This window comes from Lottia gigantea (genome assembly GCF_000327385.1).
Source record: "Lottia gigantea unplaced genomic scaffold LOTGIsca_164, whole genome shotgun sequence".
In the NCBI taxonomy this organism is placed as follows: domain Eukaryota; kingdom Metazoa; phylum Mollusca; class Gastropoda; family Lottiidae; genus Lottia; species Lottia gigantea.
This window is the reverse complement of record NW_008708034.1, coordinates 256,984-280,260: the sequence shown is the minus strand read 5'-3', so window position 1 is coordinate 280,260 and position 23,277 is coordinate 256,984. Positions and strand designations below refer to the sequence as shown.

General features: G+C 30.6%; 1 protein-coding gene across 1 annotated transcript; it reads right to left on the bottom strand.

Moving 5' to 3' along the window:
* Positions 1-366: 366 nt before the first annotated feature.
* On the bottom strand, positions 367-12,657 carry LOTGIDRAFT_141691 (hypothetical protein; the record flags this gene model as incomplete). The annotated part of the gene is made up of 15 exons (XM_009051339.1): positions 367-554; positions 2,093-2,154; positions 2,431-2,640; positions 2,995-3,100; positions 3,509-3,643; positions 3,922-4,163; positions 4,827-4,924; positions 5,385-5,552; positions 5,976-6,077; positions 6,510-6,731; positions 7,163-7,291; positions 9,199-9,354; positions 9,806-9,868; positions 10,633-10,798; positions 12,449-12,657. Coding segments are annotated over 15 exons (2,256 nt in total), but the record flags the coding sequence as incomplete, so codon positions are not given.
* Between the last annotated feature and the right edge of the window lie 10,620 nt (positions 12,658-23,277).

Below are 23,277 nucleotides of genomic sequence, written 5' to 3'. Positions count from 1 at the left end.
TTTCCCAGACCACCGTGGGATGATATTGAAGACTTATCATCTTCTGAACTAAAACTCTTCTGCTCTTCACTACTGAAAATACACATGGGATAAATACTTAGATACCAAACATTATCAACTGCTTCCTTATCATATATTACCTTCCTCATAATAGTGAGTTTAACAATTAACATTTCATTACTAATTCTAGATAGCTTTTAACATACACTTCATACCAGTATTTTAATTACATTAAATCAAACAATTAAATTATCCCTTACCAATTGCATCAGAATATTTCAGTTGGATTGTTGTCTGCTAGATAATACAAGATTTAAAGCAGAAGGCCAGCTAGTCTTAAAGACTAAAATTTCATGATACTGAATCTTACCTTGAATGTTTCCAAGTAACATATTTATCAGGAATCAATCCTTCTTTTCCTTGAAATGCTCCTTCCCACCAGTCACTAGAGACTTGTTGATAGATAACCAGTATATCACCTTTCTTAAACGATAACTCACGATCTGTTCTTCCCTCAAAATCATACAATGCTGTAGCTTCTATTATATCAGGTTCTGTAATTATAAGAAAGAAGGGTAAATAATGGTACAAATCCTTAAAAAGACAGAATTTTAAGGTAATGTTCTTGCATTTTTTTGCGAGTTTATGCTGAGTTTGAGGATTACTGTTTGTACTAACTAATAATGTACACTGGTGTGTCTGTACATATGTAGGATGTACACTGGTGTGTCTGTACATATATAGGATGTACACTGATGTGTCTGTACATATATAGTTAACCTAAAATTTTCAAAGTTAAATCCTAGAATATGGATATTGAAGAGGTTATAAATTTTCAACCATCCCACAAATTCATGATCTATGTTATCTTAAATTAATTTGGATTAATATTTCATGCATAGGGATATTTCACAAAAATATGAAATTTTTTAATCATTTTGAAAATGTTATTTGAAACTTTCAGATATTTGTGAAATAAATCCTCTTATGAGTTTTAAAACCAACTAAATAAAAGGAAATTTAGCAACTGAAAACAGGGTAGGAAGCTTCTGAAAACAATAAACAAAAATATACTCCATCTATAAACATGTTATTTTTCAAGTTTGATTGGATTTGTTTTGAAATTGGAGGTTCAACAGGGTCATTATCAAATTTGGTTTCATCACTATACATAGGGAAAGAACATTCTGTAGCCCCTTCTCATTTCATAGACATACCCACTAGATAGAAATATTTCATGGTTAAAGTAACCCTTGGAAAAAGTTCCGTCTCCAAGAAGATAACTAACCAAGTGTAAAATTTTACTTCTATACCCCTAAGGTTAAACAAAATCACAACCAGTAATTTTAAATTTCACTCAAATCCAATCCAAACTTATCCACAATATTTCATTCCAAAATCTAAAAGCCAGGAAATACCAAAAAACCTAATATACTTTTTATTTGGAATCATGAGCTATCCTCCGTATCTGTCACTAAAGAAAAAATTTATATAATTTTGACTTTTTAAAGTTGTTTCAATTAACTTTATTTAATATAATTTTAAGTACGTTAACAATATTGTTTTCATTTTAATTTCTATTTTTTTTCAAATTAATATTACATTTATGTTAACTGTATATAATAAAACCTTCACAATTATATAGTTTATTATAAAACTTGGATAAAAGGCGCAAATAAAAATTAACTCAAAATAATATAACATGCAAGGAATAAATAGAAACAGTATCCTTGAGTCTTACCGAAAATAGATCCTATATAGGAAAAGAATTGAAGAAAATAAGATGAAAAGGTCATCTATATAGTTTTACTTATTGGAATATAAAATAAACAACTTATATTCGTAAATACAAATGGAAGTTATGGAACATTACGTGTGAAGATAAAGAAATTAATGGCCATGTTTGAGAATTTAAATTCTAAGAGGTAGTACTCCTTTAAGTACAAGATAACAATGTTTATCACTATAAAATAATGTTCTTTAATCATAATATAACAGTTATCATTATATAAAATATAGAGATATCAGAAATCAAAAGATCAAAGAGTTTAAAGGAAATGTTCATAGTATATTATATAATACAAGTACATACCATCTTCATCACTAGGTGTAGAACATGTTTCATCATCTTCATCTAATGTATCATCTTTCTCTCTACAATACACATAGATACACGGTATAGATACATGAAATGAGTTTTTACCCCTATGACCTTTGTACCTTATGTTATTTGTGAAGGATATCAGTCATAATTCGGCCTAGAACCTTATTTGTAATCAGTTTACCCTGAAGATTTTAACTAAAATATGATCAATCACAAGCCCTGACAGTCAAGATATAACTGTCATATTTCTATACTGCTTCACAATGAACATATTTCTGAAAATCTTTACAATCTGAGAAATATCTACAAGAGTTATCTGTACTTACTTTCCCTCTACAATACACTTCTCATATACCTCACCACCATCATTAGGGAAGATATCTTCTTGATATATAATAATAGTTTTAATGATCTCATTAACACTACTCTGATATGATACCTGATCACGATCTGGTGGTATAGGTAATAAAGTTGGTCCAAAGCATATAGCTAGATTATAGGGATCCATCATAGATTCATCACTATACTCCGATATACTGAAATAATAATACTTGTATAATAAGAAATGCTCTTATTGATTTAAATTTGAAAGTTTTTATATGATGTGTTGTAGCCAAGTCAGTTGAAGTGTTGCAATCATTACATAACCACTTGCTGGATTATATTGAACAATGATAATCCAGGGTTCTAATCTTGGTTGGCATGTCATCTTTCCACATATTTCCAGTAAATTCAACTACAATTGGGTGAAGATAATCCAAGGAAAGATAAATGCCAAGACATGATAAAGGTGGACCTATAAGGTATCCTTACAAAAAATTGCTTATATAAAATGCAAACTAAATTTCCAAACTTTATTTCAAAATAAAAATAATAATTATGTAACTTACTGATTTAAATGAGCAAAAAGATATCTCATAACTATTATAACAGCTCTAGGTAAAGTTGAAATTAAATATTTGATTCTTTCTACACGAGCTGTTATATCTTCCTCCCCTGTAAATATACAGTACAACATATTTATAATCAAACAATCAATTGACAGTATAAGTACTGTGAAATGAAGCACAGACACCATCAAATTACAGGAATTATTGATGAAACAAGCCTACCAGAATAAGATCCATATTGTAGTAGCTAGTGTACAAAACAATCAAATTGTAGCATATACAAACTTCTGTGATACAAGAAAAGTGACTATTTATGTCAAGGTATTAGACACAGTTTGAAATAGTTTGATAATATGAAGATGCTTATTCAATTTGCTGTATTAATATACATCTATCCAATTGGCTGTATAAATGTACATTAAACAGTCACATTAGAAAAATAGTTATCACATATCCAAGACTTTTTTTCTTGATTTGAACAAATATGAAATTATAATCAATGATGAAGACTTACGTGAACAGTTAACAAGTTCATCAAATAAATGTAGAGGGAATAATGGTTCTCGTAATTCTCGGAAATAAAGTTTTAAAACTCCTCCCACAGAATTAATATCACTAGCATCTACCATATCTAACAGAGGATCTTCACCTACAAACAGATGAGTTAAAATATTATACAGCTATGTTTCTTATTGGTTTCAAGACAATAAATGAAATTTTCAATCAACAAAATCATTTCTGAACTCTCGCACAAATATGAATGAAATTTTTTCACAATGAAAAGATTGGTTTTCAAAAACAGATGGATCAAGAGGCAAGCCTTTTACTTTTCATTTATGAACAGAATTCAAACTTTCTTTGTAATAAGTTTTGAGTATTATATTTTGTTGAAAGAAACACTATATAAATAAAGGTTTTACCACTTACCATTTTCAAAAGTAGCTTTAAAACCATTGATTTCTACAATAGAACCAGAAACACGGAATATCCCTTGATGATGTAAACCATATAGATTAATAACTCGTATACAACTCTTAATAATTAATGGTATTTCTTGTCCTGTAGCTTCAATATACTCCTCTAAACTTCCACCAAATAACTTAGGTTGTCCTACATTAGGTGTTCGTCCTAGTCTACGTTTGATAGGTTTTGGTGGCAATGATGGGGGCCTGGAATATTCAACATATATTTTATTAATACTTGATCAAAAATAAAGAGTTTGTTACTTTAGTAAAGCAAAAATATTTGGCAGTACAGTAACCATTACCAGTATGAAATATTCTTTTGAACTTTTTGGGGCGATACTGTATAATATTACCAAGTTTCGTCAAAATCTGGGCCTTCTAGAGTGTTTACAGGCTAAAACGTGAATGCGTTTTTAAGAACTGAATATTTTTCAATTTTTCTGATTTTTGATAGGGATCACCTTTGGGGGACTACAAACATTCACACCAAGTTTTGTCAAAATCTGTTAATAATTGTGCCTTCTAGTGTGTTTACGTGTAATTGCGGACGGACGGACGGATGGAAATGGGTGATGGCCTCATTTCATGTGGGCATATAAATATAAGCTGCTCTTGTTTATGCAGTGCAAAAACTTCTTTGATCAAATACTACCCTGAACCTAATTTGTTTAATGAGTGTCATGAAAGAAGAAACATTCTTTATATATTCTAGGACAAACCAAACTCTTTTGTATTCTAGGATCACCCTTGACATTTTTTGGCCGAATTTTCATTGAGATGCATTTCATTGTATGATACAGGTCCCACACTTTTTACTATTAAACAAACAAATGATCTTACCTGCTTAGAGAGTTTGATTTTTCAAACGGAGATAGAACATTATCACCAAGAGCTTTCTGTATGGCTGACTGTTTAGCTTGTAGACGTGATAACCGATTACAACTTAATGTATACTCTCGGAATTTCTAAAATCAAAATTAATAACATTTCAAATGAAGTGAAACAGACTTACAAATAAATAATATGACTTAAATTTCAAGTGAATTGTTCAATTTTGCATATAATAAATATATATATAAGCCCAGACCAAGATGAGTAAAAGTAAAGTAAACACTGATAACATTTTTGATAACATGTTAAAAAAAACATCATCGTAACATTTCAATAACATCCTTGGCAAATTGTTACCATTCCTTGATGGTGTCTGCCAGTTTTGTTTACATCACTTCACATAGATCATGGGATTTTCATCAAAATTGATCTTCATTATTCAGTAATTATTTCAGAAACATGTTATATGAATTTATATTCTCAATATGTTACCTAACTTACTGAAAATGTTATAAGTGTGTACATCAGTCAACAATCCAAGTTAACAGAAATAACCTTGTGAACACCTTAAAATTACTAACTATAGAGACTTACAGATAAATAATAACTCTCTGTTTCTAACATATCAGCTTTCTGTTTGGCTGATTCCTGGGGTGATTTGACTGGAGGATTATCTTCTATAAAACACTTGGTAATATCATAATCTTTATCTTGACTGGCATCAACTAGAGCTTTCTCTGTTAGTTCTAATGTCTTCCAAATCTACAATACACACATCAAATAACATAATTCATTTTATTTACATATACTGATTTCCACTAAAACCAATCTGTCATGGTGTCAAATTAATATTGTCAATCAACAACTAAGGTTTAAATGATCCTGTCTATCAACTGGTCCTTGACCAAACCTCTGGAAAAAGAACTTTCTTTGAATATCCTTACCCATTTACATCTGGGTTGACAGAAATAATGAGGCAAAACAGGCTTATTTAAGGTCACCAGATTACCAAACGCCTACCTATATTAGAACCCATGACAACCATTCGTTTGACTTAACCAAGCAAATGACAATGCTCTATCTAACTATGCTACATCTAATACATAATATACATTAAATAGGAACATTTCAAATACTAGCACCATTTTCACCTATTCCTGGTATGAATATATATATATTGCCTACCTCATCATTTTCTACTTTCAGACAGTCTAACCTATCACAGATACCTTGATAACGACCAACTAAATCTTCTTGAACTGGTTTCTGAGCACTAATTTGACGAACCTAAAACCAAAAGCAAATGATGAAAGATCAAGCAAACAAAACTGGCTATTACATAAATTTCAATTGTTTTATGTAAAAACTGAATATAATGTTATTGTGAACATATCCAGGGGTAGTTCCACCGGCCTGTGATAGGTCTTATTTTGAATGTAAAATTAGGCCCTTTAAATTCTAAATTTGTAGAAGCCCCCAGTAGCCAGCCTCGCTTCGGAGAGACATCTCTCATCTCCCAGGCATTTTCTAGATACGCCCTTGAATATATCCATAGTAAATACACATGGCTTTCATGAACTCTGAAGACTTTCCTGAGAACTAGTTTCTCAAAAGATCAAATTTGTTGTGGGTATGTCAATTTTTTTTAGGAACAGTGCTCTGTACATCAAGATATTTGCCTTAATATTTATATTTTAACAAATTTGCAGTTTTACTTACCTCATCACCTTTAAAAGGTTGAAATTCAAATTTTTTGGGCAACATAAAAACTGAATTATTTAGTTCCATGAATTTCTGTTTATCAGCCCGCGAGTCGAGATCAGATATACATTTATTTAAAGAATCTATAGCTGTTTGATGGGTATTTTTTAAATGTTCATGAACAGATAGATACATCATCATTGAACGTCCACAGGAATTATGATAACCAAAATCCATACACTGTAATAGATAGAGAAAACAGTTACTTGAAATAGTAATTAGATCAAAATGACTTTAATAACTTTCATGGAATATGTTTGTTAAGGGAAAGCTTGGGTATATGTGTGTAAAATTTGATACTGAAATACTTTCAATATAGTAAATTGAAATGAATGAGCATCATGTCCTGCTTTTCTGAATCCGATTGGGGTAAAGGGGACTGGCAACGTCATTTAGTATGTAATGATATATCAAGCTTACTCTTTATGAGTTCCAAATTTGACATAAGCCATTGACAGGGGGAAACAGGGCTAAAAAAAACAGTAGGTATTACATAGACCCAATTGATCAACTGGACCCCCTATAGCTGTACCGCTATTTGAATTTCATGTTGAATCAGTGTTACATCTTAAAAAAATATTTCAAAACGATGAAGAATAAAAAAAACTTACATCCATGAGATCTGAAATATCATCTGAGAAATATTTACTGATGGCTGCATTAGCTGCTTCTATTGATAACAAATACTCATTACGAGCTTTCAATGCTTTTAATTTATTATCAGAATACTTGGCTTGACGCTGAAAATAGATTCAAATTATATTTTATCAACTAATCTGAAGTGTTTTCTTATTGAGCAACAATTTAAATGGAAATTTACCTTCTATTTGCTCAATGCTCAGTACAAATCATAAGCAACAGTTAACATAATGTGTCCAACAAGCCCATAAAAAAACACATTAGGATTCTACTTGACACATTAAGGATTTTAATTGACACAAAGATTCTACTTGATATATAAGGATTCTACTTGGCACATCAAGGATTTTACTTGATGCATAAGGATTATACTTGGCACATCAAAGATTATACTTGGCACATCAAGGATTCTACTTGACACATTAAGGATTCTACTTGACACATTAAGGATTCTACTTGACATGTAAATATTCTAATTGACACATTCAAGATTTAAATAGACACATAAAGATTCTACTTGATACATACATGGTACATCAAGGATTTTACTTGATGAATAAGGATTCTACTTGGCACATCAAGGATTGTACTTGACACATTAAGATTCTAATTGACACATTAAATACATAGGACTGTACCACGTTTATATTATTTTCTTATTATTTTTAAAAGGTCTGTTATGAAGGTATGATCATTTGTAAAACCTGCTCTTTTAACAACTCATAAGGAAATAGATTTATCATAACTGAATCAAGATTAAATTTTTAAAAAGACCATAAAAATGACCATAAGGAAATCACACTAGTTTTAGGTACTAAATTCACAGATAACACTGGCTATAAATTTCAAATTTTCCAACCAAAATTTATCAAAAAGATCTTATAACTGGCTCATAACGTTATCAAGCTGAACATTAAAGACAGGTGAGGTTTGAGATACACTCATCTAACAGTAATATTATGATAACCTTAGATTACTTATCAAAGAAATTGCAATAAACCATTAAAAGTTCCTTCATGGATAGATGTAGGTAAAGGAAATATGATCTCAGATTTTGTATTTTTATCATTTGAATTCATTGGTCCTTAAAGGTAAGTTTTGTATGGGTTTCATTCCCAATTCCCAAACTTGAGTACATGTTCTTATAAATACCAATATCACAAAAGTTCTGAGAAAAAAATGTTAAATATAGTCCAATGAAAAATTCTTGAATGTCCCAATCAAGTAATGCATCAAAAGGAAACGTCATTACTTGAAAGTTCAAAGCTTCTTGTATCTTTAATGTATGATCAACACAAAGTTGAATTATTTCATAAAAATTATTAACAACATTTATAGCAAAATTATTTCATATTTTCATTTAAATGTTTATTTTGAATATAAATAAATACTAAAACAAGAATGATAATGTGATACCTGGAATATATCTGATAAAAATATCAAAAAACACTAAAAATATCATTAAAACTAAACATCTGTTTCTATAGATAAACTTTGTAATATATGTCTTCTGAGTCATCTTCTGTAAAACTAGCACTTTCTCAAGAAAAATAATACCGATTTGACCTTGATGTGATTCTAACACTTAATAATCTTAATTTTAGTGCTATCAAAGAAATTTCCTAGGTTAAGGTTTAGAACGTTTTTTAAGAGATGTAGCCATAAAACATTCAAAAATGTTTCTGGAAATAATAAGTTTACATCTTATGTTTTTTAGGGACAGCAGCTACTGGCTGTGGTTCATTATTTTCAGGGGGTCAAACAAGAGATTTCACTTTCTATTTCTATGTCTTACAGAAAAGTCTCAAGAAAAGATGAGTCGTGTTTTTAACTTTCAAATGCGGATAATTCTGGATACACATGGATTTGAAGGCTTAAATTTGGAAGGTGAGCTGATGACACTATTACTGATAAGATAAACTACAAAAAATTTGATTCAGGGACAATTGGTCAAATGAACAGTGAATCTCTCCATTTAAGTATAAGTCCAACAGTGACACAATCTTACCTTTTCTGCCTGTCGTTCCAAGCCTTTCAATTTCCTACTGGATGTATTTTTACCAGTTAACTGTTGTTCTACTTTATTTTTCTGCGATTCCACATTCCGTAACTTCTGTTCTGCTTGTTTACTCTCTGATTGGTAGGCATGATATGTTTTCATTGCCTTTAAAATAGTATACAATATTTTAATCTCAGTTGTATCACAAACCAGATATGAAATGGGTCAGTTGTCTGAAGATTGTACAACATGCAACTCTGAGTAACAACATGATTCAAGTTTTGTTTTAATATTTCTATATCGCTCTACAATATTGAGCACTATTTTAGCAGTGAAAAGCCAGAGATATGTATTGCAGGTTAATTGAAATAGGGGAGTAGAAGCTTCAGAAGTAAGGTAAATAAAACATAATCCAAAATGAATAGAAGCTACAGAAGAAATATTTTGCTGAGAATCACAGTTTAAGAATATTCCCTACATATATTGCAATGGTTAGCATCTACATATTAGTTATACTTTTTTGCTTCAGAAATCTTTATTGAATATTGGTAGTAAACCAGTAACAGAAGCTAGCAGCAGTCTAAAATATTTAAGTTGTCATTGACATGGTACTTACACTTTGTAATTCATTTAATGCTTTTAACATGTCAGCGTGAGATTCAGCACCGATATCACGACACTGTAAATACAAATTAAACTTATGCAATATAACAGCTTTCTAGAGATAGAAGTTGTCAGAAATTCAGTTCCTCTGAATTGCTATAGATCAATATTAAAGGTGCAGTCTGATTCATTAAGTAGGTTGGTTATGTGCTCAATTGAATGAAAACTAGAATCTAAAATAAACACCAATTTGTTTTTTTAGAATGAAAATTTTGCACTCAGCCCCTTTAGGTTGACAAACTCCGGTCCCTATATGACAAGGGATTTGGAAATTTTTTGATTGCTTCGTTTAGCATAGCATAAAGTGATCATCATAACTAGATTGGGGGGTCTCAAAAGCAAACATAACTATATTGATAATGTTCTGTCAGGAAATAAGAATTTCAAGATGGCTTTATATACAGTTAATAGAAGTATCACAAAAAATATACAGTTCGAAAAAGGTCATGAAGTGTCAAGTTAAATGACATATCTAGCGATGGAAATGGAGTAATTTGAATTTTTACTATTTGGCTTTAAGAATGACATATAAATAGAATAAATTAACCTCTAAATAATCTAATGATCTAAATAAACAGTGCACAGTGCTGCAAAAACAGTCTGGACTTGTGAATTTGCAACAAACATCCTTTAAAAAGGATCCTTGATAATCTTAGTTTGCTATTATAACACACAAGGTCTTTATTGTCTCATGATAAACTTCTTCCCTGTACATCCATCTGACCTGCATCACTGACGATGGAAACCAAGAGGAAAAATGTGAAGATGCTAAACACTTACCTTTTTGAATATTCTCTGTGAATTATCTACAATTTCTGTTAATCTGGTCATCATCTGATTATTATAAATTTCACCAATTTTCTGATGATCTTGACTCTGTTTACGTGTGATACCCAGGAGATGTTTCCAGCAGGCGTAGGTAGAGAATGTAGCCCATTGTTCTTGTCTGAAAGACAGATTGAAATGACAATGTTAGACCACAGTTGCCTACTTGATCATGTGATTATCAAATGAAAAAATCCTATTCATTATAGTCTGGTCACACAGGACTTTGACCATTTGCAATCTTACACGCTAAAACCATGCTTATGGTGACCTTAACATGCTCTGAACTAATTTTCGATTGCTGTAGCAGCGCAGTAGGAAGTTCTTACAAAGAACGCCTTAGTGATGTCACAGGGTCATTACATTCTTCACAATATCTGGGCAAATTGATTATTCTTTAAAGATATATAAGATAAACTCAAAACATTCACGTCATAAATCTGCACTGAATGCCATAGAAATATCCAAATTCGAAATTTTGTAGTAAAAACTAATTTAGAATGTAAATATCATCAGTAATGTAACAGATTAAAAGTGATAAAGATGTATTCATTTTGTCAATATGTCTATTGTTATTGATAATATCATTCTTTTGTTAACAGTGTTATATCAATAACCACAGTACTTGTAGACTAATATACACAGTAATATGATAACCTTGATCAAATATACACTTGTTAGCTTTCATATTGTCATTTTATATATAGCTTTGACAGAGGACAGCAAAGTTTTCAGCATAAATGAGTTAAGTTTCTAGTTTTCAATAATCAATATAAGGCCATCAAATCAAGGAGAGCAATTGACTTCATCTGCAAGCAGATATTTCTGTACAAATGTTTTGAAAGTGATCCAAAGACAGGAATGAGCTCTATCCATATTGCCAATTTTTATGATAATCCAGATTACTGTTAATGTCTCCAACTTAAGTAAGCTATTGTCATTTAATAGCAAACAATCTTGTCAATACTTTATAAATCAGCTTAGTTAGTCTGAACAATTTGCAAAAAAAGAATCATGGATAGGAAATTTGGCAATCTAAGATATGAAGTATTGACCATGTGATGAAGTGACAATACCCAGAGTTAATAGAATGTTACTGGCAACTGATAAGAGCTAAACTAACGTCCATCCAAACGACCCAATCAATATACTTTTAGTAACCACGACAACCTACTAGTTAATACTCTAATAGATATAACTGATTGGTTGTGAAGTAGTAGACTAGATTACTAGGCTCTTTCTTCTCACTATGATTTAATTTCCGATATTTCTTGACAATTTCTTACCATTACAAAATCTCATCATTGAGCACTTTCCAAATGATTGGCGTTCATTCTTATGAGAATAGAGTTCAGACTCCATCAATATGTCTGATCAAGACTTGTGAAGTCTTTTGTTCATTGTGTATATTTTCAAACCTCTCTGATTCCTATACCAAATGTCTATCAATTTCAAACTGAGACAAATTTTGAAGAACCTTGAAAGAGGATGATATTATTTAACAGACAAGTTAAAGAGTAACATCAGATATCTTTTATAATAAGGAAAATCATGTAGAAAAACAGAGAACCAAACCAGTATTGAAGATGTTTCTGGAAGGATCCAAATCAGTGGGATCACATCACTTAAAATTACTGAAATTTTCACCTAAAAACGAATTAATGTAATATATTAATAAAGGGCACAGATGGTGGAGATTCAGGAGAATCCCAAAAACACATGTTTTTGCATGTTTAAATTGGCTAGACCAATATGACTACAAAACACTTACTTCTGTTTTTCAGCTCTATGTCGAGTGATCATCTGTCTGACCAATTTATCTAAACTCTTAGAATATTCCATTTCTACTTCAGCCCTTCTCCGGAAGAATTCCTGTAACTCGGAAACTATGGCAGTCTGGACATCCAGTTTCACCTCTAATCCTTTTAACTGATCGCATAATTGTTGACGTATATCTGAAATGATAAAAGGAGAGAGTAATTATTAACTGGAAACAACTCTGTGTATCAGTTGGTATCACATATTTTTGGTTATCCTTACTCTACATTTTGGGGACCATATCAATTTAAATGATTGAAAACAATATTATGGTATACTACTTTTTTTGAAATGTTGTATATTTTTGGAAAGTTGTAAACAATAAAATTGACGACAATGTATTTTTTTGAATAAATCCAGTATTAGTTATTCCATAATGTTATGTTGTGTTGCTCAGTATTTTGATACATGTATTTGTTTGTATTGAGCCAAAGTATTTGAACCTTTGTTAAGTCTTTTTATAATTAGGTCTTTGGCATATTTCTGTATAAAATTGTGTTATGATTGTGATGTATTTGTAGTTAACTTTCTAGATATTGTTGATATCAATCAAAGTTGACTTTTGATTGATGGTTAAGCAATGATGTATGTTGTGTTCTATTTTTATTTCAGAAAGAAAGTATAATATATATAAGTAATGAAGATAAGTATTTGTATTTTATATACTATGAGTAAAATGAACCAATCAGAAAACAAGCACCTGTTATCAAAGTTTATCATAATAAAGCCAAATACTTTTAACATTTACTGCCGATGTTTTTAGCACGTAAATAATAACATATTAACAACTGTTTCTACACCATACCTGACTTAACTATATTTAAACAGTGGTATGAGTCAATATTTAATCAGCTGGACACAAACAGCTGACCACTGATTGATGCTGACCAGCCAGTAGTTGTTTAAGTCGGCTGTATCAAATGTTATGAGCAAGAGTCTCAAAATGTAAATCCTAGAGATAGTCTCTGGTCAACTAGCGATTAAAAGTATCCACTCGTGAGATATGTTGCAAGACTCTACAAATTGACCAACTGCATGCTGGATGGTTCCAGATTTTAACAGTTCAGGTTGACAACCAGGCAAATTTGCAGTTGTATGTGTATCCAGCAATTGTTAACAGTAAAAGAAAACCCAGTCGCACTTAAGTTCTGCTGGTGAACCTGAGCCACCCAAAGCACATTGTTCTATCTGTGCAATGTATTTAATGGATGATTATTTGTATGAGAGTGTTCAACATCTTTGAGGTAGCCTTTATATAGAAAAAATTTGCACATCTATACATGAATCAATATTAGTGTAGTTGAATCTAATTGTTTATTAGTACTTTAGCACAAATCCTTCTGAATACAATAAACAGGCTGATGTTTAATTTACTGTAAAGCTCTAAGATAATTTTTACTCCCTTTATTTTTAATGAAGTCTATTTAATGAAGCATGAAAAATAATTAACTTTCAGTGCTAACAAGCCCTCATCATCTAAAATTAATCTTCAAGAAATGTAACCTTTAAACAATGGAAGGGTCATAGGTCAAGAGTTCAAGACAATTGTACTCCAACATGGTCACCATTTCTACTTTCAGTTTAGTTTTAAATATGCTGACCATGTGTTCAATGTTATTATTGACCAGGATGAAGGAAATCAAAATCATATAATTTCCATCCATGTTTATATTTCCGTTTTTTACATGCTCGTTGTGACCTTGGGGTCAAATTTAAAGCATGTCACATATGATCAGTGTTTGATGTGATTTAAACAGTTGCTTCAAGGTATTTTTTGGGACAATGAAAATCACTCTTTGTTTTAGTAAATGCTTTATTTCTTTTTTTAAGGCCTGACTTGTTCGGAGTTTTTTACGCTGTGTTTTTGAAGTATATGAAAAAAAGTATTTTCTAAATTTTCGCCATTATTTCTCGTAAAACTAAACCGGGATTGTTTTTGAATACTTTTTTTGGAAAACTTTAAAATAAAAAGATTAAAGTAATGAAATTTATTGACATAAAAGAAGTATTGAAGTCTATCCAAATCTAATGTTTCTGTATCATATTTTGGTTGACAGATAATTACCATATCAAGCTCAGAGAAAATAGACCAATTGGCTGAAAGTCCAGTGCTTCCTTCCTGGTACTGGTTATTGTTTGATTTATGTGACATAAGATCTTGTTTATAACCTCAATGCCGCGATAACGCCAGTCTATATATAGAAAATTACCTCCTAAATTAGAGAACTACAACATATTGATTTCTTTGGAAGTCAATAATTTGTGTAATTTGGCAAATCTCAGTTTACACATAAAAAAAACCTTTTAAAACTTTTTTATTAAATTAGTTGAAATATTTTGAAACAGTTATGTCAATTGAAGTCTAAATGCTTTGAACAGTACTGTTTTTGAGGTTTTTCTATATGAAGACAACATGTATAATGGATTGTTAAGAGGCTAAGGGTTACTAAATTTCTTTTTTAGTGTATCGGGGACACTAATGCATAAATTTGCACCAAATTTCCAATTTTCATCTGGACATCTTTAGTTTTTTGCAACTCAACAAAAACACATAAAAAATTTATAAAAATTCCATTAAAATAAGCCATCAATGGACATAAACCTTAGTGACACCTCATCTTGACATCTTGGTGACTTTTTGGTCATATTTATCATTGTGATCTTAAAGGAAGTAAAGAGAGTTTGAATGCAAAATAAATGTCGTACATAAAATGTTATAGCAGTGGTAATAAAAATGTGATGAAATAAAAATTGTTATATATATTGCCAGACGTGTTGTATATATCAATATTATGATCAATATTCACAATAATAACAGTAAAATTATTTATTATGTTAAACTCTGTCCATCTGTTTCCTCGACTCCTACATCTTGTTATTGATAAAAACTCAACATTCCTGTACAATCAATATCTAGAAATGGTTGAAATCACTTAATCTGGGATTCAGTGTCCAAGGATGACGCATAATGACCAGTCCTCTGAAGTGACCAGCTCTGAAATGCTGGCCAGATACTTAACATATTCTGTTGAGCATTAATTGTCATTTTATTAAACATTTTATTATTTCCTCATGTAATGTTCATACAGTTGAAAGGGAGATCAAATTGGTGAATATGTTTGCCAATTTGACCCCTTCCCCTAAAAAAATATAGTAGTTAGAAGTTTTCACAATGTCTTTTATATATCATGACATTGAAATGTTATTTCTTTCAAACTGTTTGTTTGTGTTTAAAATTCAAGTTACAACACGAAATAAACTAAGGAAATATGAAATACAGAATATAAAAATAAAAAAATTCAAACATTGATTAATCGTAAGAACCTACCATCTATATGAGGAATCTCCGAAATAAAATCATCAGCAGGTTTCGTACACGCAAATAAAGAATAACGATTCATTATTTTAATCCAAGATGACACAGTAATCCCCTGTAGAGATTAAAAATCCAATTACAGCGCTCTCAGGTCATCATGACCTTGACTTTATTCCATGTCATGTCTCTGCCGTGTCAAATCCAGAAAAATGTGTAGATTACATCACTGCAAGTTGTGAATGCACAAAACACATTTCACACTCAGATTCAAAATTTATTTATGTTTCTATTGTTTTCACATGAAAGTTGAGAAAGACATGTTAAAATTATCCAGTTTTAACAATGTTAAAATATCTTCACATTATCCATTCTACTGTAAAACAAGTTAGTTGTAACACATTTAATTTAATTTAACAAGTCTAGTTTCTATCATTATTTCATTACATTGTCATAAATTCCTTATAAACCATCACACAATTCACACAGTTACATCTAAAATCATGAAAACATGAAAATAAATGGCTTTGTTTTCAATCCAAAAATTAAAATATTACATGTCAACTTATATTTTATATATATCCAGGACAATGATAAAATAAATAAAGTAAATTTGTAACATTCTAATCAAAAATCAGACATCTGTGGCTCATGCTATTCCACTAAAACTAAGTGTTTTATGACGTCACTATATCAAAAGCTGCTAAGTGATGTCATAAAAAAATAAGGTTAAGATGAATTGCACAAACCACAGACGTCTGATTAAAAATTGGAATGGTGCAAAGCAATGCTATCAGTGTCCTGGATACACATAAATTAGAAGGGCAACTAGCTTTCTATCTATTACAAAGTAAAAATCTTCGATGTTATCTCAATGATTTGAATTCAAAATGTTCCTAAAAGATCTATTCAGATTATCTCAAAACATAGACTAAAGACATTTCATAATAAAATTTGAACTTTCCAGCACTCAAAGACAAAAATCAATATCTTTCATTCAACAAATTCCACCTTTTCCAGGAATCACAAGATAATTCCAGTCTGGGAAAGAAACAGAAATTCCTATTGGATTCAAATTAACCTGACTATAAGAAACTTGTCTGTGTTTGTTTTAAAATGATCAATATTTGATTCTATTCCTAAACAGGCTTCCAATTACTATCAAATATAGATAACTTTTACACAGATTTATAGACAAATACCAAACCAGATTAAAAAGAACTTTCTTTACAAACGTAACTCAAAAACCGAACTGACTGTATTCAAATCAAAAAATGTAATAGCACTGTAGTGTTTTTCCACAATAACACTCAAGAAGTACACCCACCATGTGATATAAACATTATCTAATACCATGAATCACGAAATGCACATTCTAAATGACATTGGAATTACTTCAGACCTGATATTGACAGGTCAATATTCCTGGCACTCAATCACAGAGTTATTCCATGTCACATGTTCTTGGCAGGTTCACAATTACTAATGCTGTCATTTCCTGCACAAGATCGAATTCATTCCTAACTGAATCAACTGGTGACAATTATTTTTCATCAGAAACATTACAAAAAGAAAATTGATTTCAAACACAAAATTCGAACACTGTAAAGTATGAAAAATATATCCAACTGTTTATAAAGCAAATGTGGAAAATTTTCCATGTCTGGAAATTCAGGCACCAGAATAAGTACTTGCAAATTTCAGTATGGACATGAGCTGAAATAAGGTTAGTTCTCTGAAGATCTTAACATCATAACAACATGTTTCAGGTTCTGGTTTAATAATTCTTCTTTCTTAATGATAACAAAAACTGAGTTGGTAGATCACTACAAAACTGTAACTAGATATGAAAATCATCTACATCTGTTCATTTTTTACATCAAATATAATGTCCATCTTCTCTACTTTTTCTCTGTATTTTAATTTTTAAACATATGTTGAAGATGAACTTTAGGAAGACAAAGATACTTGATGCTAATATTACACAAAGAAAATTCCTGCAAATTTCTACTTCAAGACAAAATTGGACAGATGTTTTCATTTTGAAGACCTGCCTTGTGACATTCTTTACTATTTGTAAGAAAACACAGTAAAATAACTGTATCAACTAAAATTACTTTTCAAATACTAAAGGGCAAAGCTCAATTTATTTTTATATTTTAATGGTGTTAAACACAACACAACACAACACTAAACTGAAGTCATGGGATATTCCATTGCTTAATGAAGCTAATTTTAATATTGATATTGACTGTATCCCTAAAATTATTTCAATATAGGATTTGGGAATCTGGGCCCTGATTTTTTCAAAATTTACTCAACATTTTCAAGACGTAATTCTACTGATAAAAATGTTCCGAATTAAAATCAGATATCATACAAAAAACAATGGATGCTTTTTTTCTATCTAAGAGATCCAAAAACAAGTTACAAGAGACAAAAACAAAGATAGACAAATTCAATTTGTAATCTTTGCCATCTGTTTGTGGTTTGTTAAAATTTCTTGTACAATATATTTACCTCCTTAAGAGTCTGATATTGAACAAAGACATCCAATAACCTTCCAAGACATTGCTGCAGAAGACCAAATGTTTTTGACTGACATTTCAACCAAAGACCCTATGGTTTCAACACTTATATCCAGCATTGAAAATTTGAAAATCTAGAGTAACTACGAATGACATGGACTGCATAAAGCCATCAATTAACCTCCATATACTTAATGTTTAAATGTAGTAAGAGGTGCTTGAGCAAAGTAAGCAAACTCACTGAAATTGAAGTAATGCAAGAAAAAGTAGAAAATGATAAGTTTGTCATCCTCATCCAAACAAATGCCAAATAACAAATTACAATAGCATTCTCTTTAATGTGTCTAAAATCAGTAAAATATCGGTCAGACAGAAACCTATTAATATTCTATCAACTTATACTAGAAAAAACAAACTTGATCTCTTAACAGAGAAAACTACATTACAAACATCTATTGTTTTATATACAATATCAATTTCCTCTGATCTCTAGTTTCTCATTGGTTAAATAGAAAACTTAGATTCTATGATAACCAATCAAAACATTGTTACATTAAACCATCGTAACATTGTCTGATTGTCTTGATAGCCAGCAACCTCGCTTGTGGGAATACTGAATATGAGTCTTGGCCAAAACAATCTGACATAAGAACCATCAGATCCAAAGCAGTATATCTAATGTTTATAAGGACATGAGTTGAAATGAGACGTGGATAACAAGTGCCACCTCATGGGAGATTGCGTAATGCAGTAGATGTGAATGTCACCAATTTACAATCTTTTTTCCAAGCAAGTCCTTATATAAAGACTACTCTATTCTATTCTTCTGTATTAAAAAGGGGCAGTTTATCCCCTCATCAAAAATTTAAAATAATGCTTGTAATACTCATATTCATTGCATACCATACTAAAATAATGTCATGATGACCTTGACTCTAATTTGTCTACTGGATGACCTCATCTTATTCAATATCCAGCAATCAGAATTTAATAGTCTTCAATCATACGAATTCTTCTTTCAATTCTCAGTGGACAATGAAACTGGAGGCTCCAACCATAAAATTTCATTAGAGTTTTCTATAGAGTCAGACACCATAATTCAATCTTAAAGAAATTATTGCACATCAAGGAATTCTTTTGAAATTCGACAGGAAATTTTCATCTATATTCAAAGAAATTTTGTATATCAATGCCTGTATTCATAGAATAAAATTGCATATAAAATTTCTCAGTAGGTTGTATACATGAAAGCATAGGAATTATTCATAAGCTTAGCCCCATAATCATATAAATAGGTTCCCAAAAAGTCAAGTTGTCCTTATGTCATATAAATAACAGCAGGAATAATCAAATTCTACACAAAATATGACCCACACCTACGCATGTAATTCCTTATTCAAAACTAAATCAATGTTAATCCTATAATACTCAATAACTATCACTTAAAATATCCATTTAAAGTCAACAGGTGTTAGTTTTCTTTCTCTAGAAAACCATACACAGCTAGAAATATGGGACCAGCCGACCATAGAACAACAAGACACAGATGTATGGTCTTTTTTCTTATATAAAAGACTGATTGAAATCTATTCAAATATTTCTATATATTATTATCTTGAGTGACATGTAATAATATGCTATAAAGTTTTATTGAATTGAGCAATATATAGACTAGATAATAGATATTATACCACACCCACTTGACTTGTTTATAATGTTAGGTAGTACTTTTAAACTAGACTGGAGGGAAATCGATATTAATAAAGTCTGTTAATCACATAGTTCTTAGAATGAAATTTTAAAATTTGCCAAAGGGATTATGTTGACAAGTTTTAATGAAAACTATAAGCTTATACAACACAACAAGCAAAGATGGAAAACCCTGGAGAGAAAGCATGAACTATAATATACAAGGATAACAACTTAAATTCGCAATTAAAGATCCTTTCTACCAGCTGGTCCCATTTATAGCTGGGTCAACTGGAATTATGAGTGAAGATGATTTATTCAAGGTCATCAAAAATTTACACATTGACAGAGATAAGAACCCACAGATGCCACTTGTTCAACTTAACCATGCAAGTGACATCATGTAAAGAATTAACGCTCTAACCAACTGCGCTACAGCACCTCACTATATCAGCATGTTTGAATCCTCTTCTTTATTTAAGCTTTAATACTTGCTAAATATGGAATTTCTTTATTATTTTGCTTTACTTATAGTTGGAAAGAGCAGCAAAATAAGGAGAGACCTAGGTCTGGGTGGGAGATCAGCATCAATTTGGTGAGATCTACAGCAGTGAAGCCAGATGTGCCAGTTAACTTTACGTTAATTTGTTTACATGATACCAGTTATAACAATTACCCATATTGTAACTACAGCTGTCCTTATATCACACTATTTCTTCTTAAATTGTCAGCTTTCAACATAGATCTGTGAGAAAATAAGATTTGTCTAAGATTTAGAATCTCAATGAGAAAAACACACATAAACATAGACAAAATTGTCACAGCATTTCTCCTGACAGTCTTAATTAGGTAAATTAGTAATCAGTTAATACTAACTCCAATTAACCAGACTGAAATCAATAATTAGTCTCCATCATCAAGAAATTATTTACTGCCTTTGTGTCGACTATTGATCAATCAATATGTTCAGAGCTTATAATGACATTAAGCAAACAAAAGAGAGAATTCAAAGCATTTGTCTGTTTCTTTGTTTACAATATTCAAACCTATGCCCAATAAGCAGGAACAGTGAGCACTCACTGAGTCATGTTACTGACAATGGTACTTGAGCTCGCTTGATTTTAATAGCACCACAGAAATCTGGAAACAATCACTCTTGACAGCATGACTTCTGCAAGTCATCCTTGGAACAGTCTTCTTTTCAGGAAGTCAATTCAACGGACTCATTTGGAAAATTGATCATCATTTAACCCTATGTAAATTAGCTTAGGTGCCATTAGGTTGGTAATTCCACAGAGGTACATATTCATTCATTATTCAGACTTCCAGCCTTGATTACATTTTGATCAGATTATCCAGATACCAGACAACATTTAGTAGACTTGATTATCCTATAGTCTATTACTTCTTACTGTTGGATCTGAGAACTATATCCATAAAAGAAGCAAAGTATATGGAATTACGGAACTTTTCAGAGCATGCTTATGACTCATCTCCCATTTTCTTAACCACTGCTAACACTCAGAGCTTACTGCAAGTTTCATTCTTGGAGAAACCATTCAGATAATTTGAACCCTCAATAAATTGTTTATTATGACTAATTGTTAATTAGCATTTATCAGTACCACAATCAAACATCACCCTAATATTGCAGCTGGTAGATTGACTGGTTAATGAATCTGCTGACAATAGTTATGATAGATGAATCATGAATTAGAGTTTAACAATCATCTTGTTATTGTTGTTATTCAGCAGTGATATATAAATAATCAATAACTAACAATACCAGGCATAAATACTGTCCTCTACATCAAACCCTTGACATCCTTAATGTTAGTACAACATGGAGACCAAAGGATTTGTGGTCGAGTGTATTTACTTCATCAGAAAAGAAACTAGCTTGCAATGAGCACTTCACAATCATTAACAGCAAAATTGAATCCCTCAGTAAACAAACATCACTTCTTATTTCTATATTTTAAATACCAGTAAAACTGAACTAAATTTAACAGCACTTGAAAATATATTCTCACTTCAACAACCTGGGTTTTAATTATGAGAATTCTTTTCTCATATCATCTGAACACCATTCACAGTTCTGTTATAGACTAACTTATTTGATGCCAGATTTATAATAACAGATCAAGTACTCAAATACCTATATGGCAAAAGACTTGGCTTACTCAGACTAAATAGAAATTTTAAACCTGAAGTAAAGACCTAATAGAAAGTGATTTTGCCTGTAATTTTACCTGTGTAATTTTTTACCTGTAAAACAGATGTTATCAAGAATATAAATAGAAGTTATTACACCTCGTTATCCTAGGTAAACTACAGGTAAACCTCTTCCCTATGTTATAAACTGTACTATAAACATTATTACACACTTCATTTCAATATAAACATTACTCAATATTCAAATCTTTTATCTTGTAACACTTTAAGTTACCAAACAAGTTTTTTTCTATATTACCAGTTGAAGCCATTTGTATATAGAGCTATAAAATTATACTAACTATAATCTAGAACTTGGGTACATCATACACATAATCTGCATATTACACACTATTAGAATCATAATCATAATCAGACAAAACTATCAAGGTATTATTGAATAATTAACCATAATGAACTCAAAAATGAACCCTTTATTTACTTAAACCTGTATTTTTCATCTCAACAAGATCAACCAAAATCTTCAATGAACCAGGTAACAACTGTCTTATAAGCAAATAAACAGGATACAGTGTCTTATGGGATTATCACAACAGAAAATATAAGTTCAAGCAATAATATGGAATGAATGAATCTGTACTTCAAAGTATGATATTCACTTCTTCTATTTAACAATATCAATAATTCCACATTAAAAGTGCCAGGATTTAGTAACAAAAACCATATTTTAATCTTGAAATATTTCATATCACATAACTTAAATAAGATATTATTTTAACAACTGAGTGATTTGGTAGTTAAAATCATCAAGATGTATCAATATAACATGATTGATCAATCCATCATGTTACCAATGATTAAGTAAATTCTCTAATACACATGAAAACATCCTGATTGATCAATACATTTCTTAATACATGTATTCAAACTATAGATTATTATGTAAATACCACCACATTTACAATAATATTAAATCAAGTCTGTTCTTTTGTTACTTTGAAAATTCTCCATGAACAACTACAGATCCTCAAACAAATTTTGTCACAACATATTTATGTATAATATCCACAAAATTAG